Source organism: Solenopsis invicta, chromosome 3, assembly GCF_016802725.1.
Source record: "Solenopsis invicta isolate M01_SB chromosome 3, UNIL_Sinv_3.0, whole genome shotgun sequence".
In the NCBI taxonomy this organism is placed as follows: Eukaryota; Metazoa; Arthropoda; class Insecta; order Hymenoptera; family Formicidae; genus Solenopsis; species Solenopsis invicta.
The window spans coordinates 4828665-4855550 of NC_052666.1; the positions used below are offsets into that span (position 1 = coordinate 4828665).

General features: G+C 33.7%; 1 protein-coding gene across 3 annotated transcripts in view; it reads right to left on the bottom strand.

The window, feature by feature from the left end:
* LOC113005769 overlaps window positions 1-19837 on the bottom strand; it is a 420425-nt gene extending 400588 nt beyond the window's left edge. The window contains exons 1-6 of one of the 3 annotated variants that reach the window (XR_005574241.1): window positions 19580-19837; window positions 18669-18779; window positions 18360-18583; window positions 17696-17855; window positions 17333-17540; window positions 16679-17165 (exon numbers count right to left, since the gene is read on the bottom strand). Coding sequence is in view for 1 of the 3 variants with exons in the window: in XM_039446424.1 (XP_039302358.1) it covers window positions 17356-17540; window positions 17696-17855; window positions 18360-18583; window positions 18669-18779; window positions 19580-19751 (852 nt within the window). In the remaining 2 variants the exon portion in view is untranslated. Of the gene's footprint in view, window positions 1-15135; window positions 17226-17332; window positions 17541-17695; window positions 17856-18359; window positions 18584-18668; window positions 18780-19579 lie in introns of those variants that run through there. The other 2 variants (XR_005574240.1, XM_039446424.1) reach the window with 2 other exon arrangements.
* Between the last annotated feature and the right edge of the window lie 7049 nt (window positions 19838-26886).

Consider the following 26886-nt stretch of genomic DNA (forward strand, 5'->3'; position numbering starts at 1 on the left):
AAATCACGCGTTACGCAGAAAGCCGTGCAGCCGACACAAAGAAAGTAAATACGCGAGCCGGGCCAACAAAAACAGATCATGAAAAATCGTGAAAGTTAGCTGTCGCGACCGTAGATAGTCACATACATATGTATGTCATAATATTATGTAATTACATTATTACTTTAACGGTAGCACACGAGCAATAACGAGTGCGGCTTTCTGCGTAACGATGTCTAACTCGTGATTTTATACATATTGTTATTTGCATAGGATGTAGTAGAGATGTATTCACCACAACGCTATTGTGACTCAACTCAACACGAGTGACAATAACTCTCTCAAACTTGTCACCTACGTCTTCAATAACCGTCATATCAGTATCAATCGCGCAACAAAAATCCGACCCTCTTTATTAGTCTAGGTTTATTTAGCCATGTCCTATTCCAATGAAGAAGCATATGATATGCTGCTAATTTTAGGTGAGTGTCGAGGTACATTCATTGCAGCGGAAAGATTGTGGCGGGAACGTTATCCTGATCGGACTCCTCACTCGCGAAATGTTTTTTCACGTTTGGCTAAACGAATCAAAATTAAAGGTGTCGTTCAGCCTCAACATAACAAAGGTACACAAATTCGTCGTCCGATTATGGATGAAAGAACAGTGGAAATTCTTGCATCAACAGAATTGAACCCTTATGATTCTTTAAGACGACGAGAACAAGATTCTGGTGTTAGTAAAATCAGTGTTTGGCGCATTCTAAAAAATAACAAATTTCACCCTTACAGAATGTCTGTTCATCAAGCGTTGAATTATAACGATATTAGACAGAGACTTATATTTTGCAACTTTATAAGACAGCAACCACTTGATTTCCACTTGAAAATTTTATTTTCTGACGAATGTACACTTAAAAGTGATGGATCTGTTAATACTTGGAACTCTCGTTATTGGGCACAAAATAATCCTCACTGGTTGAGAGAAGTAGATCATCAAACCATTTGGAAAATCAATGTTTGGTGTGGAATTATTGGAAGTCAAATTATAGGTCCTGTTTTCTTTGACGAAAATCTAAACGGTGATAGATATTCCGCCTTGATAATGACAGATCTTCCTGTCTTACTAGAAAATATTCCTCTGCAATTGCGCCTGAACATGTGGTTCCAACAAGATGCATGTCCGTCTCATACATCGAGAGTTGCTCGTGCGGCATTAAATACTATGTTCCCCGACAAGTGGATAGGCAAATACGGTCCAATCAATTATCCACCCCGATCACCAGATCTCACCGTCCTTGATTATTATTTCTGGGGAAGGATAAAAAACTTGGTCTATCATGAACGTCCGACTACGAGGGATAATATGATTCGTAGAATAAGTGAAGCAATTCGATCCTTACGTGCCGAGGAAATTCTTCGAGCAACCAATGATTTTCAAAATAGAGTTGATGCTTGCATCGCAGAGAATGGTGCTCACTTTGAACATTTAGTCGCTTAACAAAACATACACTCATTCATTCCCGAATGTGAGAGGCAAGAGGACTCACATGAATCAAGCACCCCAAACGTGAGAGGCAAGGGGACTCACGTGAATCAAGCACCCCAAACGTGAGAGGCAAGGGGACTCACGTGAATCAAGCACCCCAAACGTGAGAGGCAAGGGGACTCACGTGAATCAAGCACCCCAAACGTGAGAGGCAAGGGGACTCACGTGAATCAAGCACCCCAAACGTGAGAGGCAAGGGGACTCACGTGAATCAAGCACCCCAAACGTGAGAGGCAAGGGGACTCACGTGAATCAAGCACCCCAAACGTGAGAGGCAAGGGGACTCACGTGAATCAAGCACCACAAACGTGAGAGGCAAGGGGACTCACGTGAATCAAGCACCCCAATGGGATGAAATTCTCGTCACGTCCACGTCGTTCATTCTGGATAATGCTAAGCACGGGAAAATGCATACAGTCAATCTGGACATGATTGATCATCAAACATAATCAATCCAGTTAATAAACCAAAGCAGAGTACATAAAACTTTGACTCCCCTTTTCCTCCCCCATACACATACGCATGCACGTATGCACACACCCACACACAAGATTAAATCCGACTAAGTAACCACATGGTACATCTTGAGTAATGCTGATGCTGGCGGTAGTGTAACTTTCAAGCCGCACAACTCGGAAAGTAATCAACGAAAATAAACATTCTTATAGTGTTTTGGAAAGGTCTTGACACCAGCTATTAGATTCTGGAATCAAAAATAGGGTGTTCCATTTAAAAAACTTAATGTGATTTCGATCTGACCTTGGCGACGCCATCCAAGGTCAAACTGATAAGATTATTGAATAGATCTTTTGAAACCCTACAACTTTCGTCTAAACATATTTTTTATTGGTCCTAATCCTGCGAAGAGAAAAGGGGTGTACGGGTGGTCTGAAACACCCTGTATATAATTAGTGTACATTTCTTAACCCTGTATATAATTTCAATATTTTTATTTATTATTTTATAATTTAACAATAAAATAAGGTTCATATCGCTTGCACGCGTGCGGCATTCACGTGTTTAGGCGATATAAATATCACTCATATTAGATTCATGTTGCCCGCATGCATGCAGCATTCACATGTGCGGGCGATGTGAGCCTCAAATGAGGACATATCTGCATAGTGCTGTGCAGGCACACTGTGACGATTATTACGCACACGTGCGCGCAATTGCACTCCCTATGCAGGCATTTTGTTATCTGAGTACATGCAATGATGATTCCAGTGATTTCAGTAAATTAATTCCAGTGCGAAGAATCGTTATTAAACCACATAATGCATGTTTGCTAAGATTCGCCAAAACACTGAAAAATTAAAATTATTTAATTACATTTAATGTAATTATTTACCCACACACACACACACACAACACACACACACACACACACACACACACACACACACACACACACACACAACACACACACACACACACACACACACACACACACACATATATATATATATATAGGTACACACGCATAATATATACACATAATATTTGTTGTTTTTTATTTTATGTTTTTACTTATTGTCATTGTTATTAAGTTTTATTTTAATAAAACACTACATTTTTATATTTGATATTTACATTTTACTCTATTGTGGTTATACAACACTTATTTTAAACACGCGCACATATATGTCAAAAAGATTATGCAAATTGATGGACTTACTACTTGAACAGTGCTACAAATCTATAGAAATTAAAATCACGCCATTTAAAGATTTTGGTTGGTACCATGGAGGTAAGAATATCTGGGGGTCGATCATGAAACTTTTTCCCTAGAGCGGAAACGTGAAAAGTGAAAATCTTTACCATTGAAGTTAATGGAGAAATTTTTCACTTTTCACGTTTCCGCCTTAGGGAAAAAGTTTCATGATCGACCCCCTGGAGGGAGCATGTAAAAAGAATCATAGGCAAAGGGCATGATTCCAAATACGGAAGGGGAATCATTAGTCGCCATCTTAGATAGGAACACTCATTAATTGGTTATTACTAGAAAAGCGTTGCTAGTTGCTTAATAACGGTAATGCATTCAAATATAAAACAAGAAATAATCGGAAATAAAACCGAAAAAAAATGAAAATGTGTTCCTAAGCAAGATGGCTGTGACTGAATCCCCCTTATGTCTTAGGAAGCATGATTTGTCTTTATGCTCCCTCCAGATATTCTTACCTCCATGGTTGGTACCAACATTATCGCAGCCATTTTTCGGAAAATTGTCGCCTAATTTACCCTCTTGATGGCTTCTCTGTTCCCGGTTGCGGTATCGGCTGGAAAGAGCAGGCGCGTTACGTTGTAACCCGTGAGTGGAAGAAACCTTCGTTAGACCCTGCGGGTGCGCTGGGCCCAGTGCTGTCAGCTACTTGTAACTTTCGGTCGGATTTCTTGACGCACGCCTATTGCTCCCCTCCCGCCATTCGCGCCTTAGCAACGCGCCGCTAGACATTCGTAACTAAAGAGCGCGTCATTTCATCTCAGAACCACGCGTAATACAAAAATTAAAAAATAAGTCATAAGACAGTCTAATTGTTTAATGTCTAATAATACTGCAAAAGTTATTGAAATTTTTTCTTGATATTTTAATAATTTTATTTAAGTAATATTTTATTACTATATTTTAATAATTTTATTTAAGTAATATTTTATTACTATATAATAATTAAATAATTATCATTATTCTATTATTATGTATCTTATTACGTGCGTGTACTATAAAATTAAAAATTTGTTTAATTTATTTATTATTAAAATTTTAAAACTTTTAAACCTTTTTAATTATATTGGTATATTTCAAATCATTATATGTATATAAAATTATAATTATACAATTATACTAAATAATAGGTTTCCCCATCACCCATGAGGTACTATTAATGATGCTTTTTTTTTAAGTGGTTTCCCCAGTAGGCTTATTCCATTAATAAGGAATGGGAAAATAATTCGCGTAAAGAAAGTAAAAATTCAAATATTGATTAAACAAAGAATATTTGCAAAAATAAAAAATTAATTAATTCGACTTTCTAAATTGTTTATATGAATTTACAAGATATGAAACATCAACGGAAATATTAGAAGTCGAGGTTTGCATCAGCGAAGGTAATGAAACATTGTTTAAGCAAGAACGCTTGTCCGTTTTTTAATATATTCTAATTTTGAAAAAGAGGACTCGCATAAATATGTGGATCCAAACATTGAAAAAATTCGAAGATAAAATTTACAAGTTTAGGATAATTTGATCTATTTAAAATTTAAAAAAATTCTATTCCTTTTTCTGGTCGCGCTTTAAGAGACAAATTAGTTTGCAAATAGTTCTTCTTGAAATTCTAAATTTTGTTCCTCAATTTTAACTGTTAAAGGATTCTAAAAAAAAATTATATCTTTTCTAAGTGATTCAAAATCACTAAAATGCGTATCAAACTGATTGTGAGTTATTAAAAATTCTATTAAATAAAGATGTTTTTTAAAATCACATTTGCTGCCATGTTCTGTTAGGAGAATTTTGCATAATGGATAAAACTCTAGAATATTGTTTTCCAAATGATTTTTTAATAATATTAATTTTCTACAAAAAGAATCAATATGACTAATTAATTGAGAAATTGTTTGGTTGGTCTTTTGCAGGTTCAAATTTAAAATATTTAAATGAAAAGTTAAATCGGTAATAAAAGCAAGTTCAGTAAAGAAGTTAATATCTTTAAAAAAAAATTTAAAATCGTTTCCTACAGATATTTTTTGCAAAAAAAGATAAATTTCTTTTCGTACCGTAAAGAATTTTTGTAAATATTGTCCGGCACTTAGCCATCGAACTTCGCAATATAAAGCTATATCTTTATAAATTGCATTATGTTCTTCAAGAAAATATTTAAATTTTCTATGATTCAAAGATTTATTACCGTCTTTAATTATATATTTATAACTTTTGTAACAATTTGCATTGTGGAGCACAGTTTAATTGCTTTTCCACATAATGCCTCTGTGAATAATACAATGAATAAGGGGGAAATTTAAATTTTGCTGTTTTATTTGGCCAAAGAATTCTATTTTCGAACCTGTCATTGCTCTTGCGCCATCGGTAACGATAGCCAAACATTTGGAAAAATCGGTGTTAAACTTTTTCAGAACTTGTTCAACGGCTTAAAAAATATCTAAACCGGTTGTTGTATCATGCAAGGGCACAAAATCTAAAAGCTCCTCGACACATGAAAAATCGTTTTGTACGATTCGAGCAAAAATGCTCAATTGAGTGTCACTCATGTGTCAATTATCGGTATTTTTATCGAAACATAAAGAAAAATATGAGCACGTTTCCAACAAATATTTTAATAATTCTTCTATAGAAAACGCGATATGATTAATTCTTGATACTACCGTATTTTTACTCAATGGAATATTAATAGCTTCTGAAAAAGTTAATGAATTCCCGAAAGATTTAACCGCTTCAGTAAGACATTCTTTTACAAATTCATCTTTAGTAAATGGCTTAGAATGTTTAGCAATAAGATGTGAAATGGCATATGATGCTTTTTTAGACGACAAAGTATCATTATCTGAATTAAAATTTTCATTACGACTTTCTTTATAACTAATTTTAACGCTTCTATTATATGAGACTTATCTGGATCCATATATTCTGAATAGTCCTTGAAATGTTTACTTTTATAATGTTTATCAATTACAAATTTTTTTACAACACAAGGTATATAATCGCACAAAAGACAAACCGTTTTATTATTAATACATGCAAAGAAGCTATTATCTTATATTTTATTATATTATTGTTCATACCTTTGTTCACCAGCCATCCTTCACGTTTCATAATGTTTAATATAATAAATAATTAAAAGGAAGTAAATGCACATGAAACACTCATTTTGATACGCACGAAAATGATCTCTCTGATCTCACTAGAAACTAACGAGTGGCAGTTTTTCTTAACAATCGACTGTTAGAAACAAAAGAGCATCAAAACAAACATCGCGCAGCGAACGTTAAAGACCGCGAGATGTACAGGTCCAAGATTCAAAGTTCCTACGATTTAAAGTTATGAATAGTATTATTCACCAAGAAACATTATGTGGAAAAACAACTCAATACTTCCATTTAATTAAATCTTTAAGAATTCAATTTAATATGCGTTTTAGTTATTTTTAAGTAAGAAAAAATTTAACTTGCTTTGAAAATTTGCTAATGATTAAAGACGACTAAGAAATAATTTATAAAAAAATGTATAATTTTTGAAAGTATTATGCAATTTGCAAAATAATTTGTTTCTTAAAGCACGACCAAAAGTAAAATCTTTTTAACAATTTAAGATACATAAAATTAACCAAAATTAGTTAATTTCTGTCTTTGAATTTTTCAATGTTTAGATCCACATATTTCGAATGTCCCTTTCAAATTTAAATATACAAAAATAGATAAGCGTTCTTACTTAAATAATATTTCATTATCTTCGCTGATGCGAATGTCTTCTTTTTTAATATTAAATATTTTATCTCTCATAAATTCACATGAACAGTTTAGAAAATTGAATTAACATGAACAGTTTAGAAAATTGAATTAATCAATTTATTAATTTTGTAAATATTCTTTTCTTTCCTCTTTGCTTTAATTTCTGTAAATATTTATTTTTTCTACGCAAATTATTTCCTTATTCTTTGTTGCTAAAATAAGCTTACTAGAAAAACCATTTTTTTTAAATGTTTCAATAATAATATCTCTTGAGTCATACGAAAACCTATTATTTAGTTTAGTATAACTATATATTATAATTAGTTTTATATACATATAATATTTTTAAATAAATTAATGTAATTAAAAAAATGCATTAAAAGCTTTGAATAATAAATAAATTATACAAATTTTTAATTGTACAATACACATAAGTAATAAATATACGTAATAATGTTATAACAATTATTATTACATAGTAATAAAATATTACTTAAATGCAATTATTAAAATCAAGAAAAAATTCTAGTAACTTTTGCAGTATTATTAGACATTAGATTATGTCTCATGACTTATGTCTTTCAAATTTTTGTATTACGCACGGTCCTGAGACGAAGTGACGCGCTCCTTAGCTACGAATGTCCGGTAGCGCGTTGCTAAGGCGCGAGAGGAGCAATAGACGTGCGTCAAGAAATCCGGCCGAAAAATTGCAAGTAGCTGACAGTACTAGCGGCTAGGCAATCTTTGTTGCTGTCGATGTCTGCAGCTCGTGTGGCGGTGTTGGCTACTGTGCAGGTTCTGTTCAGATCTGCCGGTCTTCTCTGTATACGTTGCTACGATGCCTATGTTTCGTCCAGATGGTTCCCCCACTCATTGTCTCTTGAATCCGCCTTAGCCTGTATGCCTCGATGAACCCTTGGTGGCCGCTCGCTTTGCGTGGCCACGTCGTCCAGGCGTCGCTTATCCGGGCACAACGGTGAAGAATACGATCGCGGTATCTGAACTTTGGAAACGTGTAATGCCAGATACGTCGGTTCTCGGCTGCCAGGAAGACTCGGTGGTCGAATGAAAGAAGGAGGCAACAGCGTCAATGTTATCAATTTTCACAACGGCGGTTCTGGATTAACGGCGTCGGTGGCAGATGTGTGTGGGCGTTCTCTTCTCATGGGAGAGAGAAATCCGAAAATGCGCTTTCACCACGAGTGTATTTATCGCCTCGTGAGCGCTGAGAAAAGTGCTTTCTGTTCGTTACTGCGTATCTTATATCCTTGCTTTGCTGAATTTTAAGCACGAGTAACATCTCATTGTTTTGGCCACCTGTTTTCTTTCTTCGGAATCTGTATCACGCGCAGTGCGGCGTACCGGATCACGTGCTCCGGAGGTGCGCTTGTTCGCGCGCGATGACTATCGGAGCATCGGGCTGCCGTCTGGCAGGTGCCCGGTGGTATCTAGCGGGCTGCCATTCGGCAGGCATCCTTGGTGTGTGGCACCGTTTAGTAGGCGCCCGCGTTTTGTGGCGTGTATAAGCCTCCACAGATACAAACATTATATAAATATTATACATTATATATGTTTTAAATTATTTATACTTTTATTACGTTTCTAAATTATTATTGGCTTTAAACAATTACATCATTTAAGTCATATTCATGTATTTTGTGTATAGTAATGTTTTAGTTTAACTTGTAATAATAATTGAAATTTATTTGATTATTTTAAATGCTTATATTTATTGATTAACTTGAAAGCTATGAATTTATTAGTCAAAATGCTGTAAAAAAGTATTTTTAAAAATATAGATATTTTTTAATTTCTAATGCTTACAAATTATCATATTTTATTTTAAACAAATGTATCAGTTTATAATTACTTATAAATAAAAATTAAAAACTTTGTTTAAATATAAAATATAAATAAATTAAAGTTTGGGTCAAATTGACCTCCTCACGACCATTTATATTACAAAAAACATACGCACCCACTTAAGAGTTCCCAGATAACATTCAAGCACCCTAATAGTATAAAAGTATTCTACTTTAGAGAGTTTAGAAGTATCCTTGTTGACGTCGAAAATGTACACAAATAGATGGATATGGTAATGAAATATTATGCATCTTTGAAAATATGACTTGTAGTTTTGTACAATATATCTCTATTATCGAAAATCTGTATTTTGCTTTTAGTCTTATACATTAACTAACTACTATTGAATAATTGTAGCTTATTTTCCATCTTCTGTAATAGGTTCCCAATGTCGAATAACTAAAATTCAGTTTTTACGTTCAACAATAGTTAACTACACTCTAGAAAACAAATTTTAGCAAGTGCGCAATATGCAAATTTTTTTTTTAAGATTTTATATTCTTACACGGAGAAAATTTTATATTACATATTACTATAACGTGACAATAGCTGTGGACCATCAAGGAATTATAAATTTAAATGCTATAGCTATTTTTTTTAAAACAATAAAGCAACGCAATTTTTATACTTTCTCATAGTAAAACTTTTTATTTTACAAAGTAAAAAACGTGCTGAATAAAAATTAGTGTTGCAAAGAAAGTAAAAAATATATATCAAGTAAAATTTTACTGGATACCATAGTAAAAATCAACTTTTCCTACTTTAGAATATAGGGTTTCATAAAAATTATTTTATCTATGTGATAGAAAACAGTATTACCATAGTAAAAGTCAAAATTATCTAAATATTTCAACTTTGGTAACTCGTTATTAAGGAACGATCGAAGAAGGGGAGAATCGAGAAGAAGGGGAAAACAATATCCGTTGCTTGCAAGAACGGGTCGAAACACGCAGTTGAAAATAAATGAACGCTGGCGCCGCACGCCGCAGCCAGAAATCTGTATCAGCCAAACGCAAAACGTGCATATACATACGCGCATGGAACGTGGTCGTAGACGTTATCGTTATAAAAGTGCTGTTAAAAAGAAATGTTTGGAAGAAGAAAAAGTGCTAAAGAAGAAGAAGAAAACGTAAGTAATCGGTTTAAAATCTTTATCATTATATTATTTATTTATTTCTGTCTCTCTGCCTCTTTGCCTCTTTGCCTATCTGGCTCTCTGCCCCCCCCCCTCTACCCCCTCTTCCTCTGTCTTACCCTTCCTCCCTCTATCTATTTATCTAATCTATTATTTTTTGGTTAATGTGTCTTATCTATTCGTGATTAATCAATATCTTTGCTGTCAAATTAATTGATAAATTATATGGGAAAAAATGTAAAATAGTCTGACACTAATATACACTTTTCTGACTTTGTATCTTTTCTGTCTCTTCTATCTCAGTTTATTGTTTTAGTAAAATTTGAAAATAATTTTATATGACAAAATGATTGTTTGAAATAATAAAATAATTTTCCGAAAATAAGTTTTAGAAAATATAATTTTGTAATTATTGATAAGTACTCATAATTAATACTTACATTAACATCATCTTAAAATAATTTCCAGATACGAATGTAATTTTCTTATTTGTTAATGTATTGTTTTTGTTTTTTTGTTAATGAAGATCATATTTAAAAGACTTTATATTCAAGATTTGACTATATAAATATCAGTTGTTTTTAAATATCAGTTGTTTTTTTATATCATGTTGCGTTTTTGTTATAATATACGTACATTAAATATGTCGACGACTGAATTTGAAGATAACAGTAAGAATGAGGTATACGAATTAATTATCAAAAGTATTGTTTAATGTTTTTACTAAAATTGAAAAATTATATTACTTCTTTATTTTGGTAATTCAAATAACATTTCATGCTGTTTTGCTAAATTAGAATTAAGTTTATTACATATTTTTGATAGCATAAAAAATTAAATGATTAAAGGTAAAATTCCATGGTTTTGATCCGAAAATTATAATTTCAATATTTTAGTAATCTGAATTTTATTTAAATTGTTATAGTTTTTTTCAGTGTAATAAATATTTATATTTATTTCACTTAAATTACATAGATCAATGACTGGATTTATCCAACTGCTGCATCTCAATCACACATTGACTGTAACAAAACTGCTAATAGCACCCTCTTCAAATACAAACTCGTCATTTCTATCAACAGAACTAACTCAGACGATAGATATAATGTATGGCGATACGGTATTTTATTTTTTCATTATTTTAATATCATTATTTTAATGCAAAAATGGACTTCATTTAAAGATTATGCAAAACAAAAATAACTTACCTTATTTATTTTTTTGGTATTAGAAAATGAGAAAGTGTGCAACTTTAAACTTCTCAGTATACAGGATAGAAAGAGTATTTATTTTCTACACAGTCATCACAAATTCAATATAACCAACAATCGCCAGTGGCATCAGTTTAGTATCCTTTATTATTTGTATAATTAAAAAAAAGCTTATTAATATATTGATCAAACTGATGTATTTCTTTTTATGTCTATATTTATGTATATGTGTTTATATGTGTTTTATATTTGTATATTTAAATCTATAACTTCTAACTTCTTAATGTTTTTAAATCTTTATCAGTATGTATTTATATGTATATATGTACGTATATATATATATGTTTATATTTATATATATGTTTATATTTATATATATATATATATATATATATATATATATACAGGGTGTTTCAGACCACCCGTACACCCCTTTTCTCTTCGCAGGATTAGGACCAATCAAAAATATGTTCAGACGAAAGTTGTAGGGTTTCAAAAGATCTATTCAATGATCTTATCAGTTTGACCTTGGATGGCGTCGCCAAGGTCAGATCGAAATCACATTAAGTTTTTTAAATGAAACACCCTATTTTTGATTCCAGAATCTAATAGCTGGTGTCAAGACCTTTCCAAAACACTACAAGAAAGTTTATTTTCGTTGACTACTTTCCGAGTTGTGCGGCTTGAAAGTTACACTACCGCCAACACCATGTAAATAACAATATAAAATCACGCGTTACGCAGAAAGCCGTGCAGCCGACACAAAGAAAGTAAATACGCGAGCCGGGCCAACAAAAACAGATCATGAAAAATCGTGAAAGTTAGCTGTCGCGACCGTAGATAGTCACATACATATGTATGTCATAATATTATGTAATTACATTATTACTTTAACGGTAGCACACGAGCAATAACGAGCGCGGCTTTCTGCGTAACGATGTCTAACTCGTGATTTTATACATATTGTTATTTGCATAGGATGTAGTAGAGATGTATTCACCACAACGCTATTGTGACTCAACTCAACACGAGTGACAATAACTCTCTCAAACTTGTCACCTACGTCTTCAATAACCGTCATATCAGTATCAATCGCGCAACAAAAATCCGACCCTCTTTATTAGTCTAGGTTTATTTAGCCATGTCCTATTCCAATGAAGAAGCATATGATATGCTGCTAATTTTAGGTGAGTGTCGAGGTACATTCATTGCAGCGGAAAGATTGTGGCGGGAACGTTATCCTGATCGGACTCCTCACTCGCGAAATGTTTTTTCACGTTTGGCTAAACGAATCAAAATTAAAGGTGTCGTTCAGCCTCAACATAACAAAGGTACACAAATTCGTCGTCCGATTATGGATGAAAGAACAGTGGAAATTCTTGCATCGACAGAATTGAACCCTTATGATTCTTTAAGACGACGAGAACAAGATTCTGGTGTTAGTAAAATCAGTGTTTGGCGCATTCTAAAAAATAACAAATTTCACCCTTACAGAATGTCTGTTCATCAAGCGTTGAATTATAACGATATTAGACAGAGACTTGTATTTTGCAACTTTATAAGACAGCAACCACTTGATTTCCACTTGAAAATTTTATTTTCTGACGAATGTACACTTAAAAGTGATGGATCTGTTAATACTTGGAACTCTCGTTATTGGGCACAAAATAATCCTCACTGGTTGAGAGAAGTAGATCATCAAACCATTTGGAAAGTCAATGTTTGGTGTGGAATTATTGGAAGTCAAATCATAGGTCCTGTTTTCTTTGACGAAAATCTAAACGGTGATAGATATTCCGCCTTGATAATGACAGATCTTCCTGTCTTACTAGAAAATATTCCTCTGCAATTGCGCCTGAACATGTGGTTCCAACAAGATGCATGTCCGTCTCATACATCGAGAGTTGCTCGTGCGGCATTAAATACTATGTTCCCCGACAAGTGGATAGGCAAATACGGTCCAATCAATTATCCACCCCGATCACCAGATCTCACCGTCCTTGATTATTATTTCTGGGGAAGGATAAAAAACTTGGTCTATCATGAACGTCCGATTACGAGGGATAATATGATTCGTAGAATAAGTGAAGCAATTCGATCCTTACGTGCCGAGGAAATTCTTCGAGCAACCAATGATTTTCAAAATAGAGTTGATGCTTGCATCGCAGAGAATGGTGCTCACTTTGAACATTTAGTCGCTTAACAAAACATACACTCATTCATTCCCGAACGTGAGAGGCAAGGGGACTCACGTGAATCAAGCACCCCAAACGTGAGGAGGCGAATCAAGCACCCCAAACGTGAGAGGCAAGGGGACTCACGTGAATCAAGCACCCCAAACGTGAGAGGCAAGGGGACTCACGTGAATCAAGCACCCCAATGGGATGAAATTCTCGTCACGTCCACGTCGTTCATTCTGGATAATGCTAAGCACGGGAAAATGCATACAGTCAATCTGGACATGATTGATCATCAAACATAATCAATCCAGTTAATAAACAAAAGCAGAGTACATAAAACTTTGACTCCCCTTTTCCTCCCCCATTCACATACGCATGCACGTATGCACACACCCACACACAAGATTAAATCCGACTAAGTAACCACCACATGGTACATCTTGAGTAATGCTGATGCTGGCGGTAGTGTAACTTTCAAGCCGCACAACTCGGAAAGTAGTCAACGAAAATAAACATTCTTATAGTGTTTTGGAAAGGTCTTGACACCAGCTATTAGATTCTGGAATCAAAAATAGGGTGTTCCATTTAAAAAACTTAATGTGATTTCGATCTGACCTTGGCGACGCCATCCAAGGTCAAACTGATAAGATCGTTGAATAGATCTTTTGAAACCCTACAACTTTCGTCTGAACATATTTTTGATTGGTCCTAATCCTGCGAAGAGAAAAGGGGTGTACGGGTGGTCTGAAACACCCTGTATATTACCTATACACTGGATATTCTTTTTTATGTAATATACATACATGGGACATGTAATGTATGTGAAATGTTACCACATGTACGTACTTTTGCAAATCGTATGTATATATACATGTATGTACATAAGATATGATTTTCGCTACATCTATGTATATATGTATCATGTACATACCCTGTACGTACATCCATGTATATACTTTGATACTGGAATGTACATACATAGAATATAAAATAAATATGCAAATTTTTCCAAAATAATGTACATTTTTTTATATACAGAGAGGAGAGTCCCCTATTATGAGATAGACTCTTAATATGAGGTAACGGGATTTCTATAAAATCTATATAGTGAAAAATTCATTATTAGTTTAGTAATCCCACTATCTCATATTAGGAGCCTATCTAATAATAAGACTCTCCTCTACTTGCATATAAAATATACATGATTTATACCATGTATGGGTATATCAGAGTTTTCGTATATCATATGTATATATGTGTATATATATATATATATATATATATATATATATATATATATATACATACATACATATATACATATATATATTTACAAATATGTAAATGTGAATTTAGGTCTACGTATTAAAATGAATATACAAGTTATATAATACGTAGAATAATATAAACAGGATTATTTATTTTAATCTAATCAGATAATTTTTGAAAAAATATTAAGTTATTTTTAAAAAATATTTCTAACAAAATATACTATTTTCAGAAAGAAATGTTTAGTTCTATTTGAAATAACCAAATTAACTTTGATATGATTTTGATAATTTTTGCTAAAGGCACAAACCAAGATTGCTCATTATTTTTTGAACAATACAACTTCATAAGACATTTTTTTGAAAAGTAAATTATTTTTCCAAAAATTACCTATACTCTAGGGAGAATTGGCGGACAGGTCGGACAAAATCTCGTCCGTTTCGCGCAGGTAAGGCCCTCTCTTCATAGGTAAAATTAGAAAACTTTTGAATGTAGATTTGAAATTAATTTATTTTATTTTAACATACTTGAAATATGTAAAACATAGATATGTTTACAATATATCTGTACGTTCGTTTCGTTTCACACAATATAGAAATAGAATTTCTACTAAATTTTAAATCAAATTAAACGTATGTATTGCAATAAACAAATTCAGAATTTTATAATTAACATCAATATTATAATTATCATATGCACATAAAAACATATAGGTATGTTTACAATATATCTGTACATTCGTTTCGTGTTACAAAATATGGAAATAGAACTTCTAATAACTTTAAATCCAATTAAACGTACGTATTGCAATAAACAAATTCAGAATTTTATAATTAACATCAATATTATAATTATCATATGCACATAAAAACATATAGGTATGTTTACAATATATCTGTATATTCATTTCGTGTCACAAAATATGGAAATAGTTAATAATTGTTTAAAATATAAAAAAACTTAATATTTTTCACAAATTAAATCTATTCTCGATTTACAATTTGCAGTAAATTTGCGAAAATTTATTATCCAAAAAAATACGCTTAAAAGAATAAAAAAAAAAGAAAAAATAGAATACCTTCCAAACAGCCTAAAAAATCGAGGATCTTAGAAGATGTAGTACATATCAAAGAAATCAAAGAAAGTTAACGTGTTAGAGAGAAAGTATAAAAAAGACGTTCCTATCTTTTTTTCAACTCTAAATTTTCCGAAGAACATAACTAAATTTTTTTCAAATTTGTTTGCATCTTTTAGTTTTAGAAGAATAATAAACTCAGAAAATAACTTATGTTAAAAGACAGGATTAAAAAACAAACCCGCTTTCTTCCTCTCTTATTCGATAAGCGACTATTCTGTATCACTAAGTTATTCATTTCACATCTACCATTCTATCCAATTTATTTATATAATGCATTATAGAAATAATCATGTTCCGTAATGATTTGCGTCTTTTGATTTTATAAAAAAATCACTCTACTGGCAAACAAATCCGTTTTCACTATTCGCGAATCTCATACAAGAGGCGAACCGAGAATTACATCGAGAATATCATCTGCGTCACTTGCCACTGGCTCTACATAGCGTTATTATAATACATGTAAGTATACAATTGTACTCCAGTACACTCTATAATAACCAGTATCTTCGTACTTAAAAAAAAAACTAGGTTTCAAGCAGTATTTCTAAGGGCACTAAATCTAACATGAACATAGTGTAAGACACGATCGTCTGCAAGTTTCTTAACTTAATGTGTGTCCGAACTTTTATATATGGTATCTTCTTTGTATATACATGAGCGGAGCTGTTCGAGATCCAAATTATGTGAACATAAAAGTCTTATAAACCAGCGTGTCAACGCGCCTCTACGAGTACGAATGAATAATGAAACGCAAATTAAAAATAGAAAAAAAAGGAAAATAAAATACTTGGTAAAGGAGCTAAAGTATAAAAATCGACAAGACGGTCTGGAACAGCTCTATGATGTGGCGATAAAAAATTTGTCCGGTTCAAAACCGAAATCTAAAAAAAAACTCACTGCTTTTTTGTACAGCACTACTGTAGGCTGGAATTTAGGCTCTCTGACAAACGATAATTCATCATCTGATACAGTAGACTGATGGGGCTACTCGGTTGACTGTTCATACTGAGATTACTGGAGCCACGGCCGCGCGTTTTCTCCTCTGCAGAATGCCCTTTCTGACTATGTAGAAGCGAATAGTGCTGATCGATATCTTGTACTTCTCTGAGGTTACTTGAAACGTCATGTCGCGTGCCATCATGTCCGAAGCTTGCTTGAATTTCTCTTCCAAATGTCTTTGTTGTCTTTGATAACCTTGAAGGATGGTATTTAGCTTGTTGCCAATGTTCCGTTTAGACTTTAACTTAGAATTATCTTCGATCGCGAGGCTGCTAGGATTGTTACTGGATACCATTCTAATAGAATATGGTTTGACATCCCGCTGTTGTACGAACTGCTCATCGGGCTCCATTTTTACCATACCCGGAGTTTCGGTCAGAGTCGCCTAAGAAGCATTGAAAGCCTTTTCTAAATATTGTTCTCTAAATGTAAAGTCGTACGGCAGCTATAAAATATTCACAAATTAGAAAACATCTTAATTTACAACTCTTCAATATTAATAATATTGTCTAATGATCAGATAATAATATTGTCTAGAATCAGAAAACTTACATTTTCTTATTTCACTTTTTGAATTATTCATTAGGCTGTGTAGCTTGTACATCCAAATTTTCATCGACTGCTTCTATTTCTTCATTAATTATTTCTTTATTTTTATTATTATTAAAGCGATCCTTGCTCCTAACCAGCCATGCTTTGATAAAATTTATTATTTCTATGTCTGTACAGTTTTGAGCATTTTTGTTAAGTCGTACAGCAGCTATAAAATATTCACAAATTAAAAAACATCTTAATTTACAACTCTTCAATATTAGTAATATTGTATAATGATAGAATCAGAAAACTTGAGAATGATAGAATAAAAACTATTTAATAACATAATAATATATAGAAATTAAACATAATAAAACTTACACAAAATAGTAGTTGCAATAGCTAAATTTAAAAAAATTTTTTTCTTTTTAGCTCCTTCCCAGGAATAACACATGTCAACTTCATTAGTAAAAGCACGATACATTATTCTTCTAACAATTTCTTTCACATTAAATCCTCCGATACGACTTAAATTTTGAGACTGCAATAATGGAAAAAATACAATTATTATTTATAATAGTTAATTATAATATATATATTTTTTTAGATAATGGCTTACAATAAGTTCTTTATTAAATTACTGTTATTATAATAAAATTATCTAATATCGTTATTAGGTTACTATAATTTTAACCTTCGGTCGAACACACATATATAATGAATATGCGCAGGTTTTCTAACAATGGCTATGACTACATTGCAATGTTACTCTATTTATAATATCTCTAAATCGCAAATAACAAGTTAAATGTAATTTAAATTGTTTCTTTTTTCCTTTTTTTTTAAATGAAAATTATCATTTTAGCAAGGTAGATAAAGTACCTAAAAGATACTTGCGCCCATCGGAAGATTAATTAAAATTTATTAAATATTTTTAATATTATATAAATACTGTTTTAAAGATCAATTTTTATAGCACATATATATACACAAATATTAATATATCATTACATTTTATATATTTTAATAGAAAAATTTTTCTTACCAAGATTGTTTTATTTTTTTCACAACTTAACCAATTCTCCAATTGAACTAAAGATTGGTCATTGACTGGAAGTGATTCTAGGATTTCTTCAGGAATTTCGTAAGATATACTCGTCGATGTTTGTGTTTTATTTGCTGTATTATTTATCAATACGTTTACACATTCAGAAATACCATCCAGTTTTAAATTGAGGACATTTAATTCTTTTAGAATTTGTTCAAATTCTAAAATGTAAATATTAGTCGTAATTTTATATTGTACACATATATATAAATTAGCATATGTAATAATATATAAAATATCTCTTACTAATGCTATGTTCATAAATCTTCGATTTATGGTGCAGTGTTGCATTTATTGTAGAAGTAGAAGTAGCACGAGAAGTAGAAGCAATCTCAATATCTTTATCTAAGCCACTCTCTTGAAAAATATAAATTAGATATAACTTTTCATGTAATGGAAATATATTATTATTTTGAAGAAATTAGCTTTCATTAGAAAATAACATGGTATAAACGACATATTAATCTGATACGTATCAAACAGACGTATCAAATAAAAATAGTATTCATCAGCACATGTGTAACACTATGAACATTTAGGCTACGTTCCATGTATAATGCGCATGGCATATCATTTCAACAAAAAATTAGGATATACATGTTATGTACTATAATGTATATTCAAATTATCTATATGAAATGTATGTACATTTAATATTATGCCGTGTACGTACATACAAAATACATTAATGGATGTAAACATTATGTACTATTATGTATATTTAAATTACGTATATGAAATGTATGTACATTTAATATTATGCGATGCACATACATACAAAATACATTAATGAATATACATAATATGCCATAACGTATATTCAATTTTGTATATGAAATGTATATACATTCTATATACACGATATTATTTGCCTCTTATTGGCGAAAAAATACGTACTCATAGAATGTCCGATACAAGGACGAATACATCATGCGCATCATGCGTGAAACGTAGCCTTATTTAGTACGCGTAAATTGTATATGACAATGTGCATCCAGATTATTGAATCAAACAAAACTTCGAGTCATGAGCATTTCGGCAAGTATTTGTTACGTGATTTGGCAAAAGATAAAGAAATGCTCGCCAAAATGCTAATGGCTCGAGGTTCGATAATCTAGACGCACCTTTACAAATTTTGCATGCAAATGAGTACTTACTGTACTTGAGAAGGCTTCTCAATTTGATGACAGTCGTTGAGAAGACCAAGCTGCACAAACTGATACTTCTTTCCTTGTTTGGGCCCTGGATTTCAGTCCCACAGGGGACTAAGTACCAATAGTTAAAAATCAGGAAATTGCAGAGGCACAAGACGCACACCGACCACACCATCACACGGCACACGAGACACGAGACACGAGACACGAGACACGAGACACGAGGCACGAGACACGAGACACGAGACACGAGGCACGAGGCACGAAGCGCGCGCGAGATCGCGGGATAGAGAAACAAAAGTAAGCACGCGCGCGAGACCGCGGAATAGAGAAACAAAAGTAGACACGCGCGCGATTACAGAAAAGCGGGATTGGCTACCACGTTGTTGCCATGCGCTGGTTGCCGCGCGGCAAGCGTTGTCGCACCCGTGTAAAAATCATAGATCTGAATTTATAATTTCTCTTATGAGATTAGACGTTCTTATTTTATGATTGTCGTAGGTCTTAAATATAAGCTGCGTTCCGAAATTCAGTACTGGCAGTGAATTTCGGAACACAGCCACAATAAAGAAATATTAGATATTAAGAAACAGAGTTATAAGTTATAAGTTTAGAATCAGATTTCTTAATAGACATTATAGATGAATAATAAGTTATAGTGTGTCTTGTACACGATATATATACATAACTTCCGACATTCTATGTATATGTATTTTTTCTCCATTATGTGAAAATAATATTCTGTATATAGAATGTATATACATTTTATATACATAATTTGAATATACATTGTAGTATATTATATTATATATATATATATATATATATATATATATTGTCACGCACTTTTCGGACGCCGGAGAGCAACGGCGAAGTCCGCGATCAAACAAGGTAGCGGAGACGCTACACGAAGCGCGCGCGAGAGCGACGAGAATACCGACAGCTAGATTCCAACCAAATCGCGAAATTGGGCGCCAGACGCGATTACTCCGGTCGCGTCGCCGGGTTCACTTTTCCACGCTAAACGCCAATTCGTATCACGCGATAACTCATCACACGAAAGCGGAATCGTCGCTCGCACGCGGCCAGCTAGCTCCTCTAACCGGTAGAGGGGCGGGGTAGCGGAGACAGGGACGAAGCGGCTCTCTTACTGGAGGAGACGGGTAGGCGAGAAATTAAGCACGATCAGGCCGATATAACAGAGAGAAATAACATGTATTGTAGCATAGGACGGAGACAGAGTAGAATCAAACGCAACGAAATCATCAGTCGACGCAAGCAAAGAACGGAAAAGATAAAGAGAGTTAACGAAAACGAATAAGCGGAACGCGAAAATTTTCTTAAGTACTACAATGCTTACGCTAGCGGCGCGAACCACGACGGTTGGTCCCGCGCGGAACGAGACAGCCAATCACGCGCGCTCGGAACAGCGCGGCGAGAACATACTCGGCGAACTTTCGCTAACGGACCGCAATTAATACAAACGCAATGCGATCCGAGATACCCGGTGACGGCAATGCCGTCGTCGCGGTCACAATGCCCAATTCTCGCGAAGACGCGCGACACGACAACGCACCGATAACGCGGACGGTCGTGTGATCACGGCCGTAACACGACTCGCGCACGTGCGCGAGGGCTTTGCGGCTTCCCGGGAAGCCGGTCGTCCGCGAGCTTCTACGGCGGGACAGTCAACGTACACGCGGCAGCCGACAGCTGGGTGCCTCGACAAGGTCTCACGCTTGAGGTGGAGAGCCGGCCAAACACTAAAAGGAAAGTGCGTTCAATCGCCACGCGGCGGACGCACTCACACACGAACTCAATGGCTCCACCTCAGAACGCGAGCCGGTCGACAACGACAGCTCGTGGCTTTACACAGCGGTTAGACGGATCACCTCGACTTCAGCACGGTTCTTCCTCCGCTCCTCGATCCGCGGGGCTTGTCCGGGCCTGGCACACTCGACGATAGCCGCTCACGATATCTCCACCGATATCTCGCACGCTCGTTCACGCTTCGCACCGCAGGGATCGCCGGGTCGCACGCAAAAGCCGAGAGGATCGCGCTCGATGCGCGATCGATGAGCGCTACCCCTCCTACAGGGTGCGCGATATCCTTGCGCCTAGCGGCGCGGCCTATCAGCGGCCGCCCTTATCTAGCCGTGACGTCACGGCAGCGCAGTGTCGGGTCTCCGCAGGTGTCGTGCGGTCCCCGTCGGCATCCGACATCCTCGTTGTTCTCGTCGTCCCTGCGGACGATCGCAACAGAATTTCCCCGCGACGATTCTTCGCCGCTACCATTCTCGGCGGACAGCCGGCATTCGACGGCCCTACTCCTGGCCGTTCGTCCGCCCTGGCCTGTCCCTCGGCTGCGCCAATTGCGAGCCTCTTTTTCGTGGCGCATCGCTGTCACCACGTCGAGTCTCGTCCTTCTCTCCGCCGTCGGTTTTCCGTGCGCCGGCCCTGGACGATCGCCTTCTCCTTGTCCTGCGGCTGCCCATCCTCCTCGCTGCGGCTGGTCCTTAGGCGACGTTTGTCGAGGTGCCCGCGGATACATAAAATGAGCCGCGAATAAATAAATAAAACCAATACGCGCCGCAGTCCCGCCGGAGATCTCGCTCTCTCGCTGAGTGCCCGACCCGGTCCCACGCGCCTCCCTGCGCTATGCTCAGGCGGAGGACGAAGTGGCGAGGCAGATAAAACTGCCATCGTCACAATACATATATATATATATATATATATATATATATATATATATATATATACATATTAATGTATTTCGTACACGAAAAAAACAGTCTGGTTATTGCACAGTCATGAGCTAAAAGGTAGCAACACTTTTTTTTCGATGAGTTTCGGAACTTAGCTTTGTTCATAGAGCGGATGAACGTATAACTGGTTAGATCCATAAGTATAAAAAACCAATTGCTCGATGATTAGACTGTATTCCAAAACTCATTAAAAAAAAAAGTGTTGCAACCTTTTAGCTCATGACTGTACACAGAAATCTGGTGATGCTAATCAAATTTAATAAAATATGGAACAACTATTTATGTGGATTCTTGAACTGCAGTACAATAATTGACATATCAAAGTAAAGCAATCATGTCAACCATACACATACCTATTATACAAAGATACTAGGATGATGTATTTACAACAAGATTATTTACTAAATTATTTACAACAAAATATTTCTGGTTATGTGAACCATATCCTTTTTTTCCGTGTACAAAATACATTATTGAATGTACATATTATATACCGTAATGTACATTCAAATAATGTATATGAAATGTATATACGATGTATATACAGGATATTATTTCTGCATAATGGAGAAAAAATACATATACATAGAATATTCGACGTTATGTGAGTTGCATCAATGAAATTGGCGTGATCTGGTTGTGGCAACCACAACTTGGTTAGGGGATCACTTACCATGGAAAAACTATCTATTCATATAGTTAATCGCGGTGCTACAATACAAGCAGCGATTTCAGAAAGCAAAAGCAGATGCAGAGATTATTACACCCACCATCCACGTACGTGAATCTACGTGAAGTGCAGATACGTGTATGTATATGTGTCTAAGGTCCGTATTCATAGTCATTTCTCAAATTTCAAATTTCGGTCTGTCTTTGTCTCGCATACGGTAAAATGTATAACGCGAAACAAAGACAGACCAAGAGCTGAGATTTGAGAAACGACAATGAATACGGACTTAACACATCTGAAAGCTCGTTATATCAGCTTCATCGCGATCGTTTCATTACGTATATGTAACATTCCGATATTGCTAACGCAGCCTCTTTTTGGGACTGTTAGGTTAGGTTAGGTTAGGTTAGGCGCAAAGAAAATATCGGATCCCTCATTTTAGTATATCTCGCAAGTTCTAACATGTGCACACTCGTGATATACATGTACATACACAAATCGGCATAAATGATGTACTGCGCTGACGCTAATTGTACTGCGGTTCAAGCATCCCCATAAATAGTTGTTCCATATTTTACTATTAAATCTGGTTAGCATCACCAGATTTCTGTATACAATAACCAGACTGTTTTTTCCGTGTATATACGTACACCGCATAATTATATTAAATGTACATGCATTTCATATACATTATTTGAATATACAATATAGTATCCATTAATGTATTTTGTATGTGTATAATATGTATATCCATTAATGTATTTTGTATGTATATACAGTGCACAATGTTTAATGTATATACATTTCATATAAGTAATTTAAATATACATTATGATACATAATATATATATTCATTAATGTATTTCGTATGCATATACACCGCATCATGTTAAATGTATATACGTTTCATATACTTAATTTAACCCTTAAACACATATCAAAAATTCTCCTAGAATTTTGATTGCTTACTGTGTGAAGACGGAATAAGAAAAAAAATTTGAGCTAGGTGGAAAAATAGTTTAAAATCTCCTCTATCGACTGCTATAATTGACCAACTTCATTGCTTAACTAAAATAAAATAGCACGAAAGTGAAGTTCTTTCGGAAAGGTCTCCTAGACCCACTTGTGTGTTTAAGGGTTAATTTACTTGCACCGGTATTAAAAAAATAAGGTTTTATTTAAAAAAGTTAATGTGATTTTGATCTGACCTTGGCGACGCCATCCAAGGTCAAAATGATAAGATCAGTATATAGATCTTTTGAAACTTTACAACTTTTATCTAAAACACTTTTTTCTAAAATGCTTAGCTTTCGAAATATTTCGCTGTTCCGGTACTTTTTCCCCACGCTATATATATATATATATATATATATATATATATATATATATATATATATATATATATTGAAGATATTAGTTTTAGGACCCATGTTAATTAGACCTTTTCTTCTTGTTTTGATCAGTACTACCTACTATCAAAATATGTGACCCTTTTTTTATGACACCTTGTAAATGTATATATATATATACGTATGTATGTATGTATGTTAACTCCTTATCAGATATTAGTGAGTAGATATTCTGGAACTATAAATACCGGTGCATGTGAATTAAATTAAGTATATGAAACGTATATACATTTGACATGATGTGGTGTATATTCATACGAAATACATTAATAGATGTAAACATTATGTACTATAATGTAAATTTAAATTACGTATATGACATGTATATACGTTAAATATTGTGCACTGTATATTTATACGAAATACATTAATGAATATACATAATATATGCCCTTTCATATATTAAAAACATATATGTGACATGTATATACATTAAATATTGCGTACTGTATATACATACGAAATACATTAATAGATGTAAACATTATGTACTATAATGTATACTTAAATTACGCATATGACATGTATATACGTTAAATATTGTGCACTGTATATTTATACGAAATACATTAATGAATATACATAATATATGCCCTAACATATATTAAAAACATATATATGACATGTATATACATTAAATATTGCGTACTGTATATACATACGAAATACATTAATAGATGTAAACATTATGTACTATAATGCATATTTAAATTACGCATATGACATGTATATACGTTAAATATTGTGCACTGTATATTTATACGAAATACATTAATGAATATACATAATATATACCAAAATGTATATTCAAATCATGTATATGAAATGTATGTACATTCTATATACAGGATATTATTTTCACATAATGGAGAAAAAATACATATACATAGAATATCCGATGTTATGTGGGCTATTAGTAAGACATAACATTGTGTCTATGATTATTGAACATTTGTCTCTTTTCCAGCATTGCTTTAAATACAATTTGTTATAACATTATCATATCAAAAATTTGATAAATTATAATAAACTTATAAGTATCATAATATGTATAGAAAATTTATTTACATATATGATTTCTTAAGACTTTCTAAATATAAAAAACTGCCTATTTAAGCTGTATTTTTTAAAATTGTTTAAAGTACAGGATGTCTGGTAATGACCAGATCACCTTTCCAGCTGATAGAGCAAATCAAACTGCTCAAACAATTTCTTTACCATTTTTCCCTAATTAACGAGATAATAGTTACTGATAATTGCCGATTTAGTCCGGCTAAAAGTATATAAGCATGCAGCAAGATAGGATAGCCCGGCGTTCGTAATTGCTACGTGCAAGGCACGGGGAGATTTGTTTGCAAACAGCAGTAGACACATGAGTGGTATGGTGCTGAGCGAGTGAGAGAATGAAAGAGCAAGCGAGAAAGCAAAAGAGTCAGCGAGAGAGCAAAAGAGCGAGTGAGAGAACAAAAGAACGAGCGAAGAAGTGAAAGAACGAACAAAAGATAATACTGAGAAAAGATAATACGAGTTAAATTCAACTTGCGTGCCTATTTTCATATAATTTCGTCCTTTTCTTTGAATTTTTTTTGAATGTTATTATTTTATTAATAAAGCTATTACACTTTTTTTAGAGGTCTATAAATATCAATTTTTTAATGTACAACGGGTACAGCCGGATTTGTATATAAAATTTGCCCCCACGTCACATTACACTTATCATACGTCAATCTTTAACACTCTACGATAGAACAATTTTTATCAAATTTTAATCCTCATTATTGTGATTGTAGCAAATGAAAATAATTATTCATTTGTATTTTTTCAAATTTTTCTGATTAACAAAAAATATTTAAAAAAATCAATGATTCATCAGTCATCAAGACATGTATTTAGAAATTTTTGAAGATTTTTAAGATGTAAATTCAAATTTTAAAGTTTAAGAAATTATTATTGTCAATTTTTATTTATTCCCTTGAAGAAAAGAATTGATAAATGTTTCAATTAACTGGTAATTACATCAGTAACTGATGCTATATATTTCATCAATTAACTGAGAAATAATCATTAATTACTGATATAATTATCAGTTTATTGAAATACTTATCAGTTTTTTTTTCAAAATGAATTTATTAAGTGACTAACTTCATACTTTTTTTATACATCTTTCCAACATTATTTTTGTCAAATTTTTTTAGATTTTTTAAAAATAATGTTTTACTTTATGTGGTACACGTATTTTTATTTATTTAACTCTTTTTGTTTATTTTTAAAATCCCTAACATTTTCGCGGCACATCGATTGTGTGTATGTGTATGTGTGCGTGTGCGTGTGGATGTGCGCGCGCGCGCGTATAACACTATACAATACTAATACTTTGTCTCATAATTTTGTTTCAGGAAATACTACTTTGGAAAAATGGGCTGCCAACTCATTGGTCGTGCCGGTCTATGTGAAGATCATTTTGAT